Here is a 15536-nt window from a genome sequence, read left to right as displayed (position 1 = left end):
ACTGTTTGGAGTAACCCTGGATTGTAAACTGTCATGGTCAAAACATATTGATACAACAGTAGCTAAGATGGAGAGAGGTCTGTCCATAATAAAGCGCTGCTCTGCCTTCTTAACAGCACTATCAACAAGGCAGGTCCGACAGGCCATAGTGTTGTCACACCTGGACTACTGTTCAGTCATGTGGCCAGGTGCCACAAAGACTGACCTCAGAAAATTACAATTGGCTTAGAACAGGGCAGCACGGCTGGCCCTTAATTGTACACAGAGAGCATAATAATGAGCATGCAAATCTCTCCTGGCTCAAAGTGGAGGAGAGATCGACTTCATCACTACTTGTATTTATGAGACAGCTCAGATATATTGAGCTATATATATATATATATATATATATATATATATATATATATATATATATATATATATATATATATATATATATATTTGTCATTATGGGGTGTGTGCAGATTGATGAGAAAATAGTAACCCGTCAATCCATTTTAGAACAAGGCTGAAACCAGGTGAAACTGTAAGTCACGGGGTCTGAATCCTCTCCTGTCTCCCTCTTTCTCTCCTCTGTCTCCCTCTTCTCTGTCTCCCTCTCTACTCTCTCCCTTTCTCTCCTCTGTCTCCCTCTCCCTCTTCTCTCTCCCACCACTTTCTCTCCTCTGTCTCCCTCTCTCTCTCTCCCCTCTCTCCCCCTCTTTCTCTCTACTCTCTCCTTTCTCTCCTCTGTCTCCCCACTTTCTCTCCTCTGTCTCCCTCTCCCTCTTCTCTCTCCCACCACTTTCTCTCCTCTGTCTCCCTATCCCTCTCCTCTGTCTCCCCAGGATGTCCTTTGAGGACTTCAAGAAGAACTACACCAAGATTGAGATCTGCAACCTGACCCCTGATGCCCTGGAGGACGATAAGATCCACAAGTGGACGGTGTCGGTGAACGAGGGTCGTTGGGTCAGAGGCTGCTCTGCCGGAGGCTGCAGGAACTACCCAGGTAGGAGATGACCTCTAAACTCTAACCCTGTATTATGTGAACCCTCATCTGTAATTTGTTATAATTTTAGTTGAATTCAGACTTGGGTAGTAACTACAGGAATAATTGTTTTATTTTAAATCCTTTAGCTGTGGTTGATTGAGCTTGCTTGATGCAATGGAACCAATTGAATAGACAATTGCACTTCCCACTCAGGGTCAGGCTAAATCAAATGTTATTTTAACCCAGGACTTGTTGCGTCATGTATAGGATTGTCCTCATACGGGGCACCATTACGTAGTAGTCAAAAATTATATTTTCACACTTTGAAGTTAGAATAATACTGTGAAATTGTGAAAATTCTAATAATGATTTTTTTTTAGTGTAAAAGCTGTTTGAAAAGATTGCATGAAAATTCAGCTGTTTTGGTAGGATGGAGTTTTGGCCTGCCTGGTGACATCACAGGCTGTAAATGAGGTAATAGACAAATAAGAAAGAGAGTTCCAAACCTCTCTGCCAATAACAGCTCGTTTTCAGTTTTCCCCTCCCCACTCAGGCCACTCCCAGACATTCCTAGAACATGTTTTGCTTGAGAAATTGCTGTTTGCTAAGAAAATATTTTTGTTTATTTTTGACAATTTTAATTGAAAACAATCATAGTAAGGTACTTCATTGTACTTAAATGATTTTATATTAAGATAAAAACAGTAGCATTGGACTTTTAAGTGATGTGTTTGGTTCTGGACCCGCTCCCTACCTGCAGATACATTCTGGACCAACCCTCAGTTCCGCCTGTGTCTCCTGGAGGAGGATGACGACTCAGAGGACAACGAGGTGGCGTGTTCCTTCGTGGTCTCTCTGATGCAGAAGAACAGACGGAAAGAGAGGAAGATGGGAGCCAATCTCTTCACCATCGGATTTGCCATCTACGAGGTGTCCCTGTCAGCCCAAAAAAAACGAAACAAAAAGAAATCCACTACTAAAGAATCTAAGATAACTTTTATTATTCTTTAAAGGGGAAATCTGCAGATCAGAACAACAACAAAGCACATAGTTAGTTTAAAAAGTCCAAAAATGGATATACAAATCACAGATTGCCCCCTTTAACGCATGACCACATACGATGTGTACAAGCCGCCTTCTGTTGTAACACGGTTTAGTTTTGAGCAGAGCGGTGTTTCTGGTGTAAACACAACTCTTCTCTCTCTGTCTGTCTGCAGGTGCCGAAGGAGGTAAGGTCAGGAGATGTGGAATGTATTTATTTACACGTTGAGGTTTTATCACCGCCATATTTATTTCTAAATGTGAAAGTTTGTTTGATTTATAGTCTAACAACAATAACTAATTCAACACTTTTGTTTTCGCACTTTTTCATTCCCAGTCTTTCTTCTCCTGCCTCCTCCGTCTGTGTCTGTGTGTTTCTGACCAGATGCACGGAAACAAGCAGCACATGCAGAAGGACTTCTTCCTGTTCAACTCATCCAAGGCTCGCTGCAAGTCCTACATCAACCTGAGGGAGGTGACCCAGCGCTTCCGTCTGAGCCCCGGGGAGTACGTGATCATCCCGTCTACCTACGAGCCTCACCAGGAGGGAGAGTTCATCCTCAGAGTCTTCTCCGAAAAGAGGAACACCTCCGAGTGAGTGAGAGAGAGTGGTGGTGGAGCACGGAGGGAATATGGGAATATACCTAGCCCCCCGGGGAAAAGCAATGCAAGGCCATAGTGAAGTGTCTAAGAGGTTTTATTAGCAGTATGTCCGGGACTTAAACAAACGCAGATAAACGGCCTGTGCACTGCGATAGACTTTTTCAAAGCCCCCCAGACGTTTTGCCTGCGGTCATGTTGCAGATGTCATTGTTTGAAGATTAAATCACCCTTTTAAAAAGTAAATCGCAGCTCACAGGTCGTTTATCTGCGTTTGTCTGAATCCCGGCTTGTGTTTTCCTTGACCAACTATACTAGATACTTCCTTGGTTAACTATATATATCAATAGATCTACAAATACATGTATCCATTCTATATACTTAACTGCTATCTTGGTAATAGTGTGAGATGGGAAATTAGTATTTGTTATCGCCAGCTTCTCTGTTGTTTCCCAGTTATACTATCTGGCCCTATGTCACAGTATCTGTCCTTATGTCACAGTATCTGGCCCTATGTCACAGTATCTGGCCCTATGTCACAGTATCTGGCCCTATGTCACAGTATCTGGCCCTATGTCACAGTATCTGGCCCTATGTCACAGTATCTGGCCCTATGTCACAGTATCTGGCCCTATGTCACAGTATCTGGCCCTATGTCACAGTATCTGGCCCTATGTCACAGTATCTGGCCCTATGTCACAGTATCTGGCCCTATGTCACAGTATCTGGCCCTATGTCACAGTATCTGGCCCTATGTCACAGTATCTGGCCTTATGTCACAGTATCTGGCCCTATGTCACAGTATCTGGCCCTATGTCACAGTATCTGGCCCTATGTCACAGTATCTGGCCCTATGTCACAGTATCTGGCCCTATGTCACAGTATCTGGCCCTATGTCACAGTATCTGGCCCTATGTCACAGTATCTGGCCCTATGTCACAGTATCTGGCCCTATGTCACAGTATCTGTCCTTATGTCACAGTATCTGGCCCTATGTCACAGTATCTGGCCCTATGTCACAGTATCTGGCCCTATGTCACAGTATCTGGCCCTATGTCACAGTATCTGGCCCTATGTCACAGTATCTGGCCCTATGTCACAGTATCTGGCCTTATGTCACAGTATCTGGCCCTATGTCACAGTATCTGGCCTTATGTCACAGTATCTGGCCCTATGTCACAGTATCTGGCCTTATGTCACAGTATCTGGCCCTATGTCACAGTATCTGGCCCTATGTCACAGTATCTGGCCCTATGTCACAGTATCTGGCCCTATGTCACAGTATCTGGCCCTATGTCACAGTATCTGGCCCTATGTCACAGTATCAAATCAAATCTATTTTTATTTGTCACATACACATGGTTAGCAGATGTTAAATGCGAGTGTAGCGAAATGCTTGTGCTTCTAGTTCCGACAATGCAGTGATAACCAACAAGTAATCTAACTAACAATTCCAAAACTACTGTCTTATACACAGTGTAAGGGGATAAGGAATATGTACATAAGGATATATGAATGAGTGATGGTACAGAGCAGCATACAGTAGATGGTATCGAGTACAGTATATACATATGAGATGAGTGTGTAGACAAAGTAAACAAAGTGGCATAGTTAAAGTGGCTAGTGATACATGTGTTACATAAGGATGCAGTCGATGATGTAGAGTACAGTATATACATATGCATATGAGATGAATAATGTAGGGTAAGTAACATTATATAAGGTAGCATTGTTTAAAGTGGCTAGTGATATATTTACATAATTCCCATCAATTCCCATTATTAAAATGGCTGGAGTTGGGTCAGTGTCAATGACAGTGTGTTGGCAGCAGCCACTCACTGTTAGTGGTGGCTGTTTAACAGTCTGATGGCCTTGAGATAGAAGCTGTTTTTCAGTCTCTCGGTCCCAGCTTTGATGCACCTGTACTGACCTCGCCTTCTGGATGATAGCGGGGTGAACAGGCAGTGGTTCGGGTGGTTGATGTCCTTGATGATCTTTATGGCCTTCCTGTAACAACGGGTGGTGTAGGTGTCCTGGAGGGCAGGTAGTTTGCCCCCGGTGATGCGTTGTGCAGTCCTCACTACCCTCTGGAGAGCCTTACGGTTGAGGGCGGAGCAGTTGCCGTACCAGGCGGCGATACAGCCCGCCAGGATGCTCTCGATTGTGCATCTGTAGAAGTTTGTGAGTGCTTTTGGTGACAAGCCGAATTTCTTCAGCCTCCTGAGGTTGAATAGGCGCTGCTGCGCCTTCTTCACGACGCTGTCAGTGTGAGTGGACCAATTCAGTTTGTCTGTGATGTGTATGCCGAGGAACTTAAAACTAGCTACCCTCTCCACTACTGTTCCATCGATGTGGATAGGGGGTGTTCCCTCTGCTGTTTCCTGAAGTCCACAATCATCTCCTTAGTTTTGTTGACGTTGAGTGTGAGGTTATTTTCCTGACACCACACTCCGAGGGCCCTCACCTCCTCCCTGTAGGCCGTCTCGTCGTTGTTGGTAATCAAGCCTACCACTGTTGTGTCGTCCGCAAACTTGATGATTGAGTTGGAGGCGTGCGTGGCCACGCAGTCGTGGGTGAACAGGGAGTACAGGAGAGGGCTCAGAACGCACCCTTGTGGGGCCCCCGTGTTGAGGATCAGCGGGGAGGAGATGTTGTTGCCTACCCTCACCACCTGGGGGCGGCCCGTCAGGAAGTCCAGTACCCAGTTGCACAGGGCGGGGTCGAGACCCAGGGTCTCGAGCTTGATGACGAGCTTGGAGGGTACTATGGTGTTGAATGCCGAGCTGTAGTCGATGAACAGCATTCTCACATAGGTATTCCTCTTGTCCAGGTGGGTTAGGGCAGTGTGCAGTGTGGTTGAGATTGCATCGTCTGTGGACCTATTTGGGCGGTAAGCAAATTGGAGTGGGTCTAGGGTGTCAGGTAGAGTGGAGGTGATATGGTCCTTGACTAGTCTCTCAAAGCACTTCATGATGACGGAAGTGAGTGCTACGGGCGGTAGTCGTTTAGCTCAGTTACCTTAGCTTTCTTGGGAACAGGAACAATGGTGGCCCTCTTGAAGCATGTGGGAACAGCAGACTGGTATAGGGATTGATTGAATATGTCCGTAAACACACCGGCCAGCTGGTCTGCGCATGCTCTGAGGGCGCGGCTGGGGATGCCGTCTGGGCCTGCAGCCTTGCGAGGGTTAACACGTTTAAATGTCTTACTCACCTCGGCTGCAGTGAAGGAGAGACCGCATGTTTCCGTTGCAGGCCGTGTCAGTGGCACTGTATTGTCCTCAAAGCGGGCAAAAAAGTTATTTAATCTGCCTGGGAGCAAGACATCCTGGTCCGTGACTGGGCTGGGTTTCTTCTTGTAGTCAGTGATTGACTGTAGACCCTGCCACATGCCTCTTGTGTCTGAGCCGTTGAATTGAGATTCCACTTTGTCTCTGTACTGACGCTTAGCTTGTTTAATAGCCTTGCGGAGGGAATAGCTGCACTGTTTGTATTCAGTCATGTTGCCAGACACCTTGCCCTGATTAAAAGCAGTGGTTCGCGCTTTCAGTTTCACGCGAATGCTGCCATCAATCCACGGTTTCTGGTTAGGGAATGTTTTTATCGTTGCTATGGGAACGACATCTTCGACGCACGTTCTAATGAACTCGCACACCGAATCAGCGTATTCGTCAATATTCCCATCTGACGCAATACGAAACATGTCCCAGTCCACGTGATACTGGCCTTATGTCACAGTATCTGGCCCTATGTCACAGTATCTGGCCCTATGTCACAGTATCTGGCCTTATGTCACAGTATCTGGCCTTATGTCACAGTATCTGTCCTTATGTCACAGTATCTCACCCTATTTCACATTATCTGGCCCTATGTCACAGTATCTGGCCTTATGTCACAGTATCTGGCCCTATGTCACAGTATCTGGCCTTATGTCACAGTATCTGGCCCTATGTCACAGTATCTGGCCCTATGTCACAGTATCTGGCCTTATGTCACAGTATCTGGCCCTATGTCACAGTATCTGGCCCTATGTCACAGTATGTCACAGTATCTGGCCCTATGTCACAGTATCTGGCCTTATGTCACAGTATCTGGCCCTATGTCACAGTATCTGGCCCTATGTCACAGTATCTGGCCCTATGTCACAGTATCTCACCCTATGTCACAGTATCTGGCCTTATGTCACAGTATCTGGCCTTATGTCACAGTATCTGGCCCTATGTCACAGTATCTGGCCTTATGTCACAGTATCTGGCCCTATGTCACAGTATCTGGCCCTATGTCACAGTATCTGGCCCTATGTCACAGTATCTGGCCCTATGTCACAGTATCTGGCCCTATGTCACAGTATCTGGCCCTATGTCACAGTATCTGGCCCTATGTCACAGTATCTGGCCCTATGTCACAGTATCTGGCCCTATGTCCAGTATCTGGCCCTATGTCACAGTATCTGTCCTTATGTCACAGTATCTGGCCCTATGTCACAGTATCTGGCCCTATGTCACAGTATCTGGCCTTATGTCACACTATGTCACAGTATCTGGCCCTATGTCACAGTATCTGGCCTTATGTCACAGTATCTGGCCTTATGTCACAGTATCTGGCCCAATGTCACAGTATCTGGCCCCATGTTTAAGATGGGCTAACCAATGTGGGTGGGTGTGTGTCGGGTTATTGTCAGGTTAGAGCGGCCCCTTTGGGGAGAGGGGGGTACTGGGGTTATAGTGGTGGGGTCAGACCGCTAAAGGACAAACTATTTTAACTGCGATTTGATTTGTAGAGCTGGAAGGAATCAGCCACAGTTTGAAGCTGTTATGGAATCCTTTTTAGGACAAGCGACTTCAGATTTGGCCATGCTCGGGTAAACATTTTCTTTCAGTATTAAAATAAACCTCCTGCTCTGACTCCAAGCATCACCAAACAATTTCCTCCCTGGCCTCACTGGCCTCCCTGGCCTCTCACCCTGGCCTCTCTCCCTGGCCTCTCTCCCTGGCCTCACTCCCTGGCCTCTCTCCCTGGCCTCACTCCCTGGCCTCACTCCCTGGCCTCACTCCCTGGCCTCACTCCCTGGCCTCACAGGCCTCCCTGGCCTCACTGGCCTCACAGGCCTCCTGGCCTCACTCCCTGGCCTCACTCCCTGGCCTCTCTCACTGGCCTCCCTGGCCTCTCTCACTGGCCTCCCTGGCCTCCCTGGCCTCTCTCACTGGTCTCCCTAGCTCTGATGGAAGAGGGGGACCTAAAGGAAGAAGCTGTGAAGAGATACAGTATGACAGACAGAGCAACACACCAACTTGATTATGGGCCGGTTTCCTGGACATAGATGAAGCAAGATCTTAAGAGAATCTCCATTGAAAATGTTTTTTGGTCTGTGTCTGAAAACCGCCCCTAACAGTTTTGACATAACAAAGCCTGGCTTTTATTTAATCTCAGTGGGAGTCACTGTTTTCATCCATTTGTTTTAAAGAAACATGGACAGAATATGTGTCAGAATTTAGGTTATATAATCAAGTTGTAGACCAGGTCTGGACCCAACGCAATTACGGAGTAGACTAGGTCTGGACCCAACGCTCCTATAGGGTAGACAGGTCTGGACCCAACGCTCCTACAGAGTAGACCAGGTCTGGAACCAACGCTCCTACAGAGTAGACCAGGTCTGGCCCCAATGCTCCTACAGAGTAGACCAGGTCTGGAACCAACGCTCCTATAGAGTAGACCAGGTCTGACCAGGTCTGGAACCAATGCTCCCACAGAGTAGACCAGGTCTGGAACCAACGCTCCTATAGAGTAGACCAGGTCTGGAACCAACGCTCCTACAGAGTAGACCAGGTCTGGACCCAACGCTCCTACAGAGTAGACCAGGTCTGGACCCAACGCTCCTACAGAGTAGACCAGGTCTGGACCCAACGCTCCTACAGAGTAGACCAGGTCTGGACCCAACGCTCCTACAGAGTAGACCAGGTCTGGCCCCAACGCTCCTACAGAGTAGACCAGGTCTGGAACCAACGCTCCTACAGAGTAGACCAGGTCTGGACCCAACGCTCCTACAGAGTAGACCAGGTCTGGACCCAACGCTCCTACAGAGTAGACCAGGTCTGGACCCAACGCTCCTACAGAGTAGACCAGGTCTGGAACCAACGCTCCTACAGAGTAGACCAGGTCTGGACCCAACGCTCCTACAGAGTAGACCAGGTCTGGAACCAACGCTCCTACAGAGTAGACCAGGTCTGGACCCAATGCTCCTACAGAGTAGACCAGGTCTGGAACCAACGCTCCTACAGAGTAGACCAGGTCTGGACCCAACGCTCCTACAGAGTAGACCAGGTCTGGAACCAACGCTCCTATAGAGTAGACCAGGTCTGGAACCAACGCTCCTACAGAGTAGACCAGGTCTGGACCCAACGCTCCTACAGAGTAGACCAGGTCTGGAACCAACGCTCCTACAGAGTAGACCAGGTCTGGAACCAACGCTCCTACAGAGTAGACCAGGTCTGGAACCAACGCTCCTACAGAGTAGACCAGGTCTGGAACCAACGCTCCTACAGAGTAGACCAGGTCTGGACCCAACGCTCCTACAGAGTAGACCAGGTCTGGACCCAACGCTCCTACAGAGTAGACCAGGTCTGGAACCAACGCTCCTACAGAGTAGACCAGGTCTGGACCCAACGCTCCTACAGAGTAGACCAGGTCTGGACCCAACGCTCCTACAGAGTAGACCAGGTCTGGACCCAACGCTCCTACAGAGTAGACCAGGTCTGGACCCAACGCTCCTACAGAGTAGACCAGGTCTGGAACCAACGCTCCTACAGAGTAGACCAGGTCTGGACCCAATGCTCCTACAGAGTAGACCAGGTCTGGAACCAACGCTCCTACAGAGTAGACCAGGTCTGGAACCAACGCTCCTACAGAGTAGACCAGGTCTGGAACCAACGCTCCTACAGAGTAGACCAGGTCTGGAACCAACGCTCCTACAGAGTAGACCAGGTCTGGACCCAACGCTCCTACAGAGTAGACCAGGTCTGGAACCAACGCTCCTACAGAGTAGACCAGGTCTGGACCCAATGCTCCTACAGAGTAGACCAGGTCTGGACCCAACGCTCCTACAGAGTAGACCAGGTCTGGACCCAACGCTCCTACAGAGTAGACCAGGTCTGGACCCAACGCTCCTACAGAGTAGACCAGGTCTGGACCCAATGCTCCTACAGAGTAGACCAGGTCTGGACCCAACGCTCCTACAGAGTAGACCAGGTCTGGACCCAACGCTCCTACAGAGTAGACCAGGTCTGGACCCAACGCTCCTACAGAGTAGACCAGGTCTGGACCCAACGCTCCTACAGAGTAGACCAGGTCTGGAACCAAAGCTCCTACAGAGTAAACCAGGTCTGGAACCAACGCTCCTACAGAGTAGACCAGGTCTGGACCCAATGCTCCTATAGAGTAGACCAGGTCTGGACCCAACGCTCCTATAGAGTAGACCAGGTCTGGAACCAACGCTCCTACAGAGTAGACATGACCAACAAACATGGACTGAACCTAAGAGGCCGAGACAAGGCAGAAAATTGCCCAGAAGAGTCCTTGGTCTTAAATATTGACCTTCAGAAGAATATATATATATGCCATTTAGCAGACGCTTTTATCCAAAGCGACTTACAGTCATGTGTGCATACATTCTACGTACGGGTGGTCCCGGGAATCAAACCCATTACCCTGGCGTTACAAGCGCCATGCTCTACCAACTGAGCTACAGAAGGACCACTATGGTCAATAAGAGCTATATTAGAAGTTTATTAAAAGAAAAGAAGTTCTCAAGAAGAAGAGGGAAAAATAACAAAACACTGATAAAATAATATATATATATATATATATAACACGTGGTAAATGTGACTAACATTTTGTTCACAGCTTGGTGCAAGGCGGTAAGAATGTGTTGTACAATATTGTCATTCAACTCAATGCTATTGGGTATAGAACCATAATCCTTTAGAATGTACCGAGAGCATGATAGCTGCATATTATTGTTGTTGCTTAGTACAGTTAGGAACAATATTCAGAGATATATAGACACGTAGGAATGCCCATAGACAACTTGTAAATGTGATGAAATGTTTAGTCAGGATGTTGTAGAGTGTTTGGCTCTTTGCCAGGAAATGTGTGAGGCTTATGGTCCAATGAGATGTTTAAAGTCCTGCTAGTGTCACAATGGTGACTGCTGTTTGTTGGTTTCTACTCAGGGAGATAGAGAACAGGATCGAGGCGGACCATACAGTGGTGAGTAAAGTTCTCTCGGTTTCTTAATTCTGTCAACGTCATGTATTCATCTGTCTCACCGGACCATCAGTCCAACTTCCTGTTTCGGTCAGTCTTGTCCCGTCTCTATTGGCTCACCATCAGTCCAACTTCCTGTTTCGGTCAGTCTTGTCCCGTCTCTATTGGCTCACCATCAGTCCAACTTCCTGTTTCGGTCAGTCTTGTCCCGTCTCTATTGGCTCACCATCAGTGAGAGATGATAATAAGATGGTAGCTTGGATGTTTACGTACAGCCCTGAAACAGGCCTATATTATTAAATGAAAAGGACAGTATTTATTTTTTTGTGTTAACATTTTTACATCAGTATTCAGAAGTGATATTGGCTGATCGTATTTGCCTCTCAGACACTCTTTCTCTCCCCCCTCCCATTATCTCTTTCTCCCCCCTCCCATTATCTCTTTCCCCCCCCATTATCTCTTTCCCCTCCCATTATCTCTTTCTCCCCCCTCCCATTATCTCTTTCTCCCCCCTCCCATTATCTCTTTCTCCCCCCTCCCATTATCTCTTTCTCCCCCCTCCCATTATCTCTTTCTCCCCCCTCCCAATATCTCTTTCTCCCCCCTCCCAATATCTCTTTCTCCCCCCTCCCCATCTCTGTCTCTTTCTCCCCTCCCCATCTCTCTCTTTCTCCCCCTCTCCCCCTCCCCATCTCTGTCTCCCCCTCCCCATCTCTGTCTCCCCCTCCCCATCTGTCTCTTTCTCCCCCCTCCCCCTCCCCATCTCTCTCTTTCCTCCCCCATCCCCATCTCTCTCTCCTCTGTGTCGTCTTCTCCTTCTCAGCCGGCCCCAGCCAATGCGGGGGAGGAGAGTGAGGAGGACCAGCAGTTCCGGAGCCTCTTTCAGCAGATAGCAGCGGATGTGAGTACGGTGAGTACAGTGAGGCCAGGGAGACCAGGGAGAGAGGCCAGGGAGAGAGGCCAGGGAGAGAGGCCAGGGAGAGAGACCAGGGAGGCCAGGGAGAGAGGCCAGGGAGAGAGGCCAGGGAGAGAGACCAGAGAGGCCAGGGAGAGAGACCAGGGAGAGAGGCCAGGGAGAGAGGCCAGGGAGAGAGGCCAGGAGAGAGGCCAGGGAGAGAGGCCAGGGAAGCCAGTGAGCCAAGTGAGACCAATGTGCTCCCAATTTAGTGCCCGGGATTCAATCCGATCTGCGTCAGATCCGTATTATAGCGCGCTTGACATTTAAAGGTAATTTTTAGATTAAGCCGACATATGCAGCGGTTACCTTTCTCTATCTCTCTTCACAACACGGGAACATTCCCTTTAAGAGCTGCGTGGTCTAAAACCCCTCGATCAGATTGAATCCTGCCTGGGTTATTATACTGTATTACACCTGCTGTATATCTGTCCTGTTACTGTTGTTATCAGACCTGCTGTATATCTGTCATATTACTGTATATCTGTCATGTTACTGTTGTTATCACACCTCCTGTATATCTGTCATGTTACTGTATATCTGTCATGTTACTGTATCACACCTGCTGTATATCTGTCATGTTACTGTATATCTGTCATGTTACTGTATCACACCTGCTGTATATCTGTCATGTTACTGTATATCTGTCATGTTACTGTATTACACCTCCTGTATATCTGCCATGTTACTGTATTACACCTCCTGTATACCTGTCCTGTTACTGTTGTTGTCAGGCCTCCTGTATACCTGCCCTGTTGTTGTCAGGCCTCCTGTATACCTGTCTTGTTGTTGTCAGGCCTCCTGTATACCTGTCTTGTTGTTGTCAGGCCTCCTGTATACCTGTCTTGTTGTTGTCAGGCCTCCTGTATACCCGTCTTGTTGTCAGGCCTCCTGTATACCTGCCCTGTTGTTGTCAGGCCTCCTGTATACCTGTCTTGTTGTTGTCAGGCCTCCTGTATACCTGTCTTGTTGTTGTCAGGCCTCCTGTATACCTGTCTTGTTGTTGTCAGGCCTCCTGTATACCCGTCTTGTTGTCAGACCTGCTGTATACCTGCCCTGTAGTTGTCAGGCCTCCTGTATACCCGTCTTGTTGTCAGACCTCCTGTATACCTGCCCTGTTACTGTTGTTGTCTGGGTTCATCATTTGACTGAGCTTGCCTGGTGAAATGAATGGCTCAATCAAATGATTTAAGTATTAACAAAAATATATTTTTTAAACTATTTGAACTCAGATCTGGTTCACAAATGAATTTGATGAGGTTCTATGTATCAGGTGAGGAGGCTTTCAGACATCAAAAGATAAACACAAACAACTACTGGCATTGAAACATTAACAACATTCATGTTTAAAATGTTAGAAGTGTCCAGATACACACTCAGGTGAGTCCATGTGTCCTTCTCCCGCTTTCTCCTCTCTCACAGGAAATGGAAGTTACCGCCAACGAGCTGAAGAATGTCCTCAACAGGGTTGTCTCCAAACGTAAGACTAAGCGTGTTTCTCAATATGCATACAACCGTACTCCACACGCTTATGCTCCTGAGTACGTTCTCCGAGGAGGTTCTCTTGAGTACGTTCTCTTGAGGAGGTTCTCCTGAGTACGTTCTCCGAGGAGGTTCTCTTGAGTACGTTCTCCGAGGAGGTTCTCTCGAGTACGTTCTCCGAGGAGGTTCTCTCGAGTACGTTCTCCGGGGAGGTTCTCTCGAGTACGTTCTCCGAGGAGGTTCTCTCGAGTACGTTCTCCGAGGAGGTTCTCTCGAGTACGTTCTCCGAGGAGGTTCTCTCGAGTACGTTCTCCGAGGAGGTTCTCCCGAGTACATTCTTGTGAGGACGATAGTGTGGAAAACGGATAAAATGTCACATTTGAGAAGCACTCTGTGCTAATGTTAATGCATTAACGTTACCTTTGACCAAAACAGACAAAACAAGATATAACTAAATCTTAAAGTTTTACTTCATAATTATCAGCAAACTATATGTGAATCGTATTAATCCAGCTATTTTTACATGTAAAAAAACGACCCAAAACTAAAAACGAATGTTATTATGCAAGGCAGATGATCAAAATTAGCTTAAGATATTTTTGTGGGTAGCTAGCTAGCTATCAATTCTTCGTCAGTTAGCCAGCGATCTACGACACTACAGTTGGTATTGTAGGCAGGTAAACATGTCCAAATGAACACAATATGTATTTATTAAAGTATTAAACATAAACTATTGTCGTCAGGCAATTTATGAGATGTGTGAATGGACGACTTTTCATTCTGAAGTCAGAGTTCACTTTCTTTCGCTTCAGCTCAAACCCAGTCGCCATTTTTTTTTTTCAGGAAATGTTTATAGTCGGTTTTTTTTTATGTGTGTGTGGTTGCATTACATTATGTCAACAATATTTCAGTCGAAGTATCTGCGCATCTGAGAAGGGCCCTCCGTGCTCCGTTTCGCATGCATATTAAGAAACATCCTAAACCTTCACATTACAGTCATCTTCTGCATCATTAGAGGCCCCATTTAGGTTTACGTGGTCTGCCAATGACAGATTAGCCCTGCACTGACACCTGATTCAACTAAGTTAGGGTTTGTTAGTGATTGGTTGATTAGTTACAGTATCTCTATCTCACTCTTCCACAGATAAGGACCTGAACACAGAGGGTTTTAGCCTGGAGTGCTGCAGGAGCATGATTGCACTCGTGGACGTATCCTCTGTATCTTCGGTGTCTGTAGAGAGAGACCCTCCTGGGTCAGGTTGTGTTGTCTGTAGAGAGAGACCCTCCTGGGTCAGGTTGTGTTGTCTGTAGAGAGAGACCCTCCTGGGTCAGGTTGTGTTGTCTGTAGAGAGAGACCCTCCTGGGTCAGGTTGTGTTGTCTGTAGAGAGAGACCCTCCTGGGTCAGGTTGTGTTGTCTGTAGAGAGAGACCCTCCTGGGTCAGGTTGTGTTGCCTGTAGAGAGAGACCCTCCTGGGTCAGGTTGTGTTGTCTGTAGAGAGAGACCCTCCTGGGTCAGGTTGTGTTGCCTGTAGAGAGAGACCCTCCTGGGTCAGGTTGTGTTGTCTGTAGAGAGAGACCCTCCTGGGTCAGGTTGTGTTGTCTGAGAGAGAGACCCTCCTGGGTCAGGTTGTGTTGTCTGTAGAGAGAGACCCTCCTGGGTCAGGTTGTGTTGTCTGTAGAGAGAGACCCTCCTGGGTCAGGTTGTGTTGTCTGTAGATAGAGACCCTCCTGGGTCAGGTTGTGTTGTCAGACCCCCAGGTCAGGTTGTGTTGTCAGGTTGTGTAGATAGAGACCCGCCCGGGTCAGGTTGTGTTGTCTGTAGAGAGAGACCCTCCTGGGTCAGGTTGTGTTGTCTAGAGAGAGACCCTCCTGGGTCAGGTTGTGTTGTCTGTAGATAGAGACCCTCCTGGGTCAGGTTGTGTTGTCTGTAGAGAGAGACCCTCCTGGGTCAGGTTGTGTTGTCTGTAGAGAGAGACCCTCCTGGGTCAGGTTGTGTTGTCAGACCCAGGTCAGGTTGTGTTGTCTGTAGAGAGAGACCCTCCTGGGTCAGGTTGTGTTGTCTGTAGAGAGAGACCCTCCTGGGTCAGGTTGTGTTGTCAGACCCAGGTCAGGTTGTGGTGTCTGTAGAGAGAGACCCTCCTGGGTCAGGTTGTGTTGCCTGTAGAGAGAGACCCTCCTGGGTCAGGTTGTGTTGCCTGGAGAGACAGACCCTCCTGGGTCAGGTTG

General features: G+C 47.8%; 1 protein-coding gene across 2 annotated transcripts in view; it reads left to right on the top strand.

The window, feature by feature from the left end:
- The window catches only part of capn3a (calpain 3a, (p94)), a 48910-nt gene that overhangs the window by 21320 nt on the left and 12054 nt on the right, over window positions 1-15536 (top strand). Inside the window, exons 9-16 of one of the 2 annotated variants that reach the window (XM_052496077.1) lie at window positions 828-988; window positions 1731-1900; window positions 2188-2199; window positions 2397-2605; window positions 10839-10875; window positions 11696-11773; window positions 13250-13307; window positions 14454-14518. In XM_052496077.1, the coding sequence (XP_052352037.1) occupies window positions 828-988; window positions 1731-1900; window positions 2188-2199; window positions 2397-2605; window positions 10839-10875; window positions 11696-11773; window positions 13250-13307; window positions 14454-14518 (790 nt within the window). Of the gene's footprint in view, window positions 1-827; window positions 989-1730; window positions 1901-2035; window positions 2606-10838; window positions 10876-11695; window positions 11783-13249; window positions 13308-14453; window positions 14519-15536 lie in introns of those variants that run through there. The other variant, XM_052496076.1, reaches the window with a different exon arrangement.

This window comes from Oncorhynchus keta, chromosome 35 (assembly GCF_023373465.1).
Source record: "Oncorhynchus keta strain PuntledgeMale-10-30-2019 chromosome 35, Oket_V2, whole genome shotgun sequence".
NCBI classification, from domain to species: domain Eukaryota; kingdom Metazoa; phylum Chordata; class Actinopteri; order Salmoniformes; family Salmonidae; genus Oncorhynchus; species Oncorhynchus keta.
This window is presented reverse-complemented; position numbering and strand designations above follow the sequence as displayed.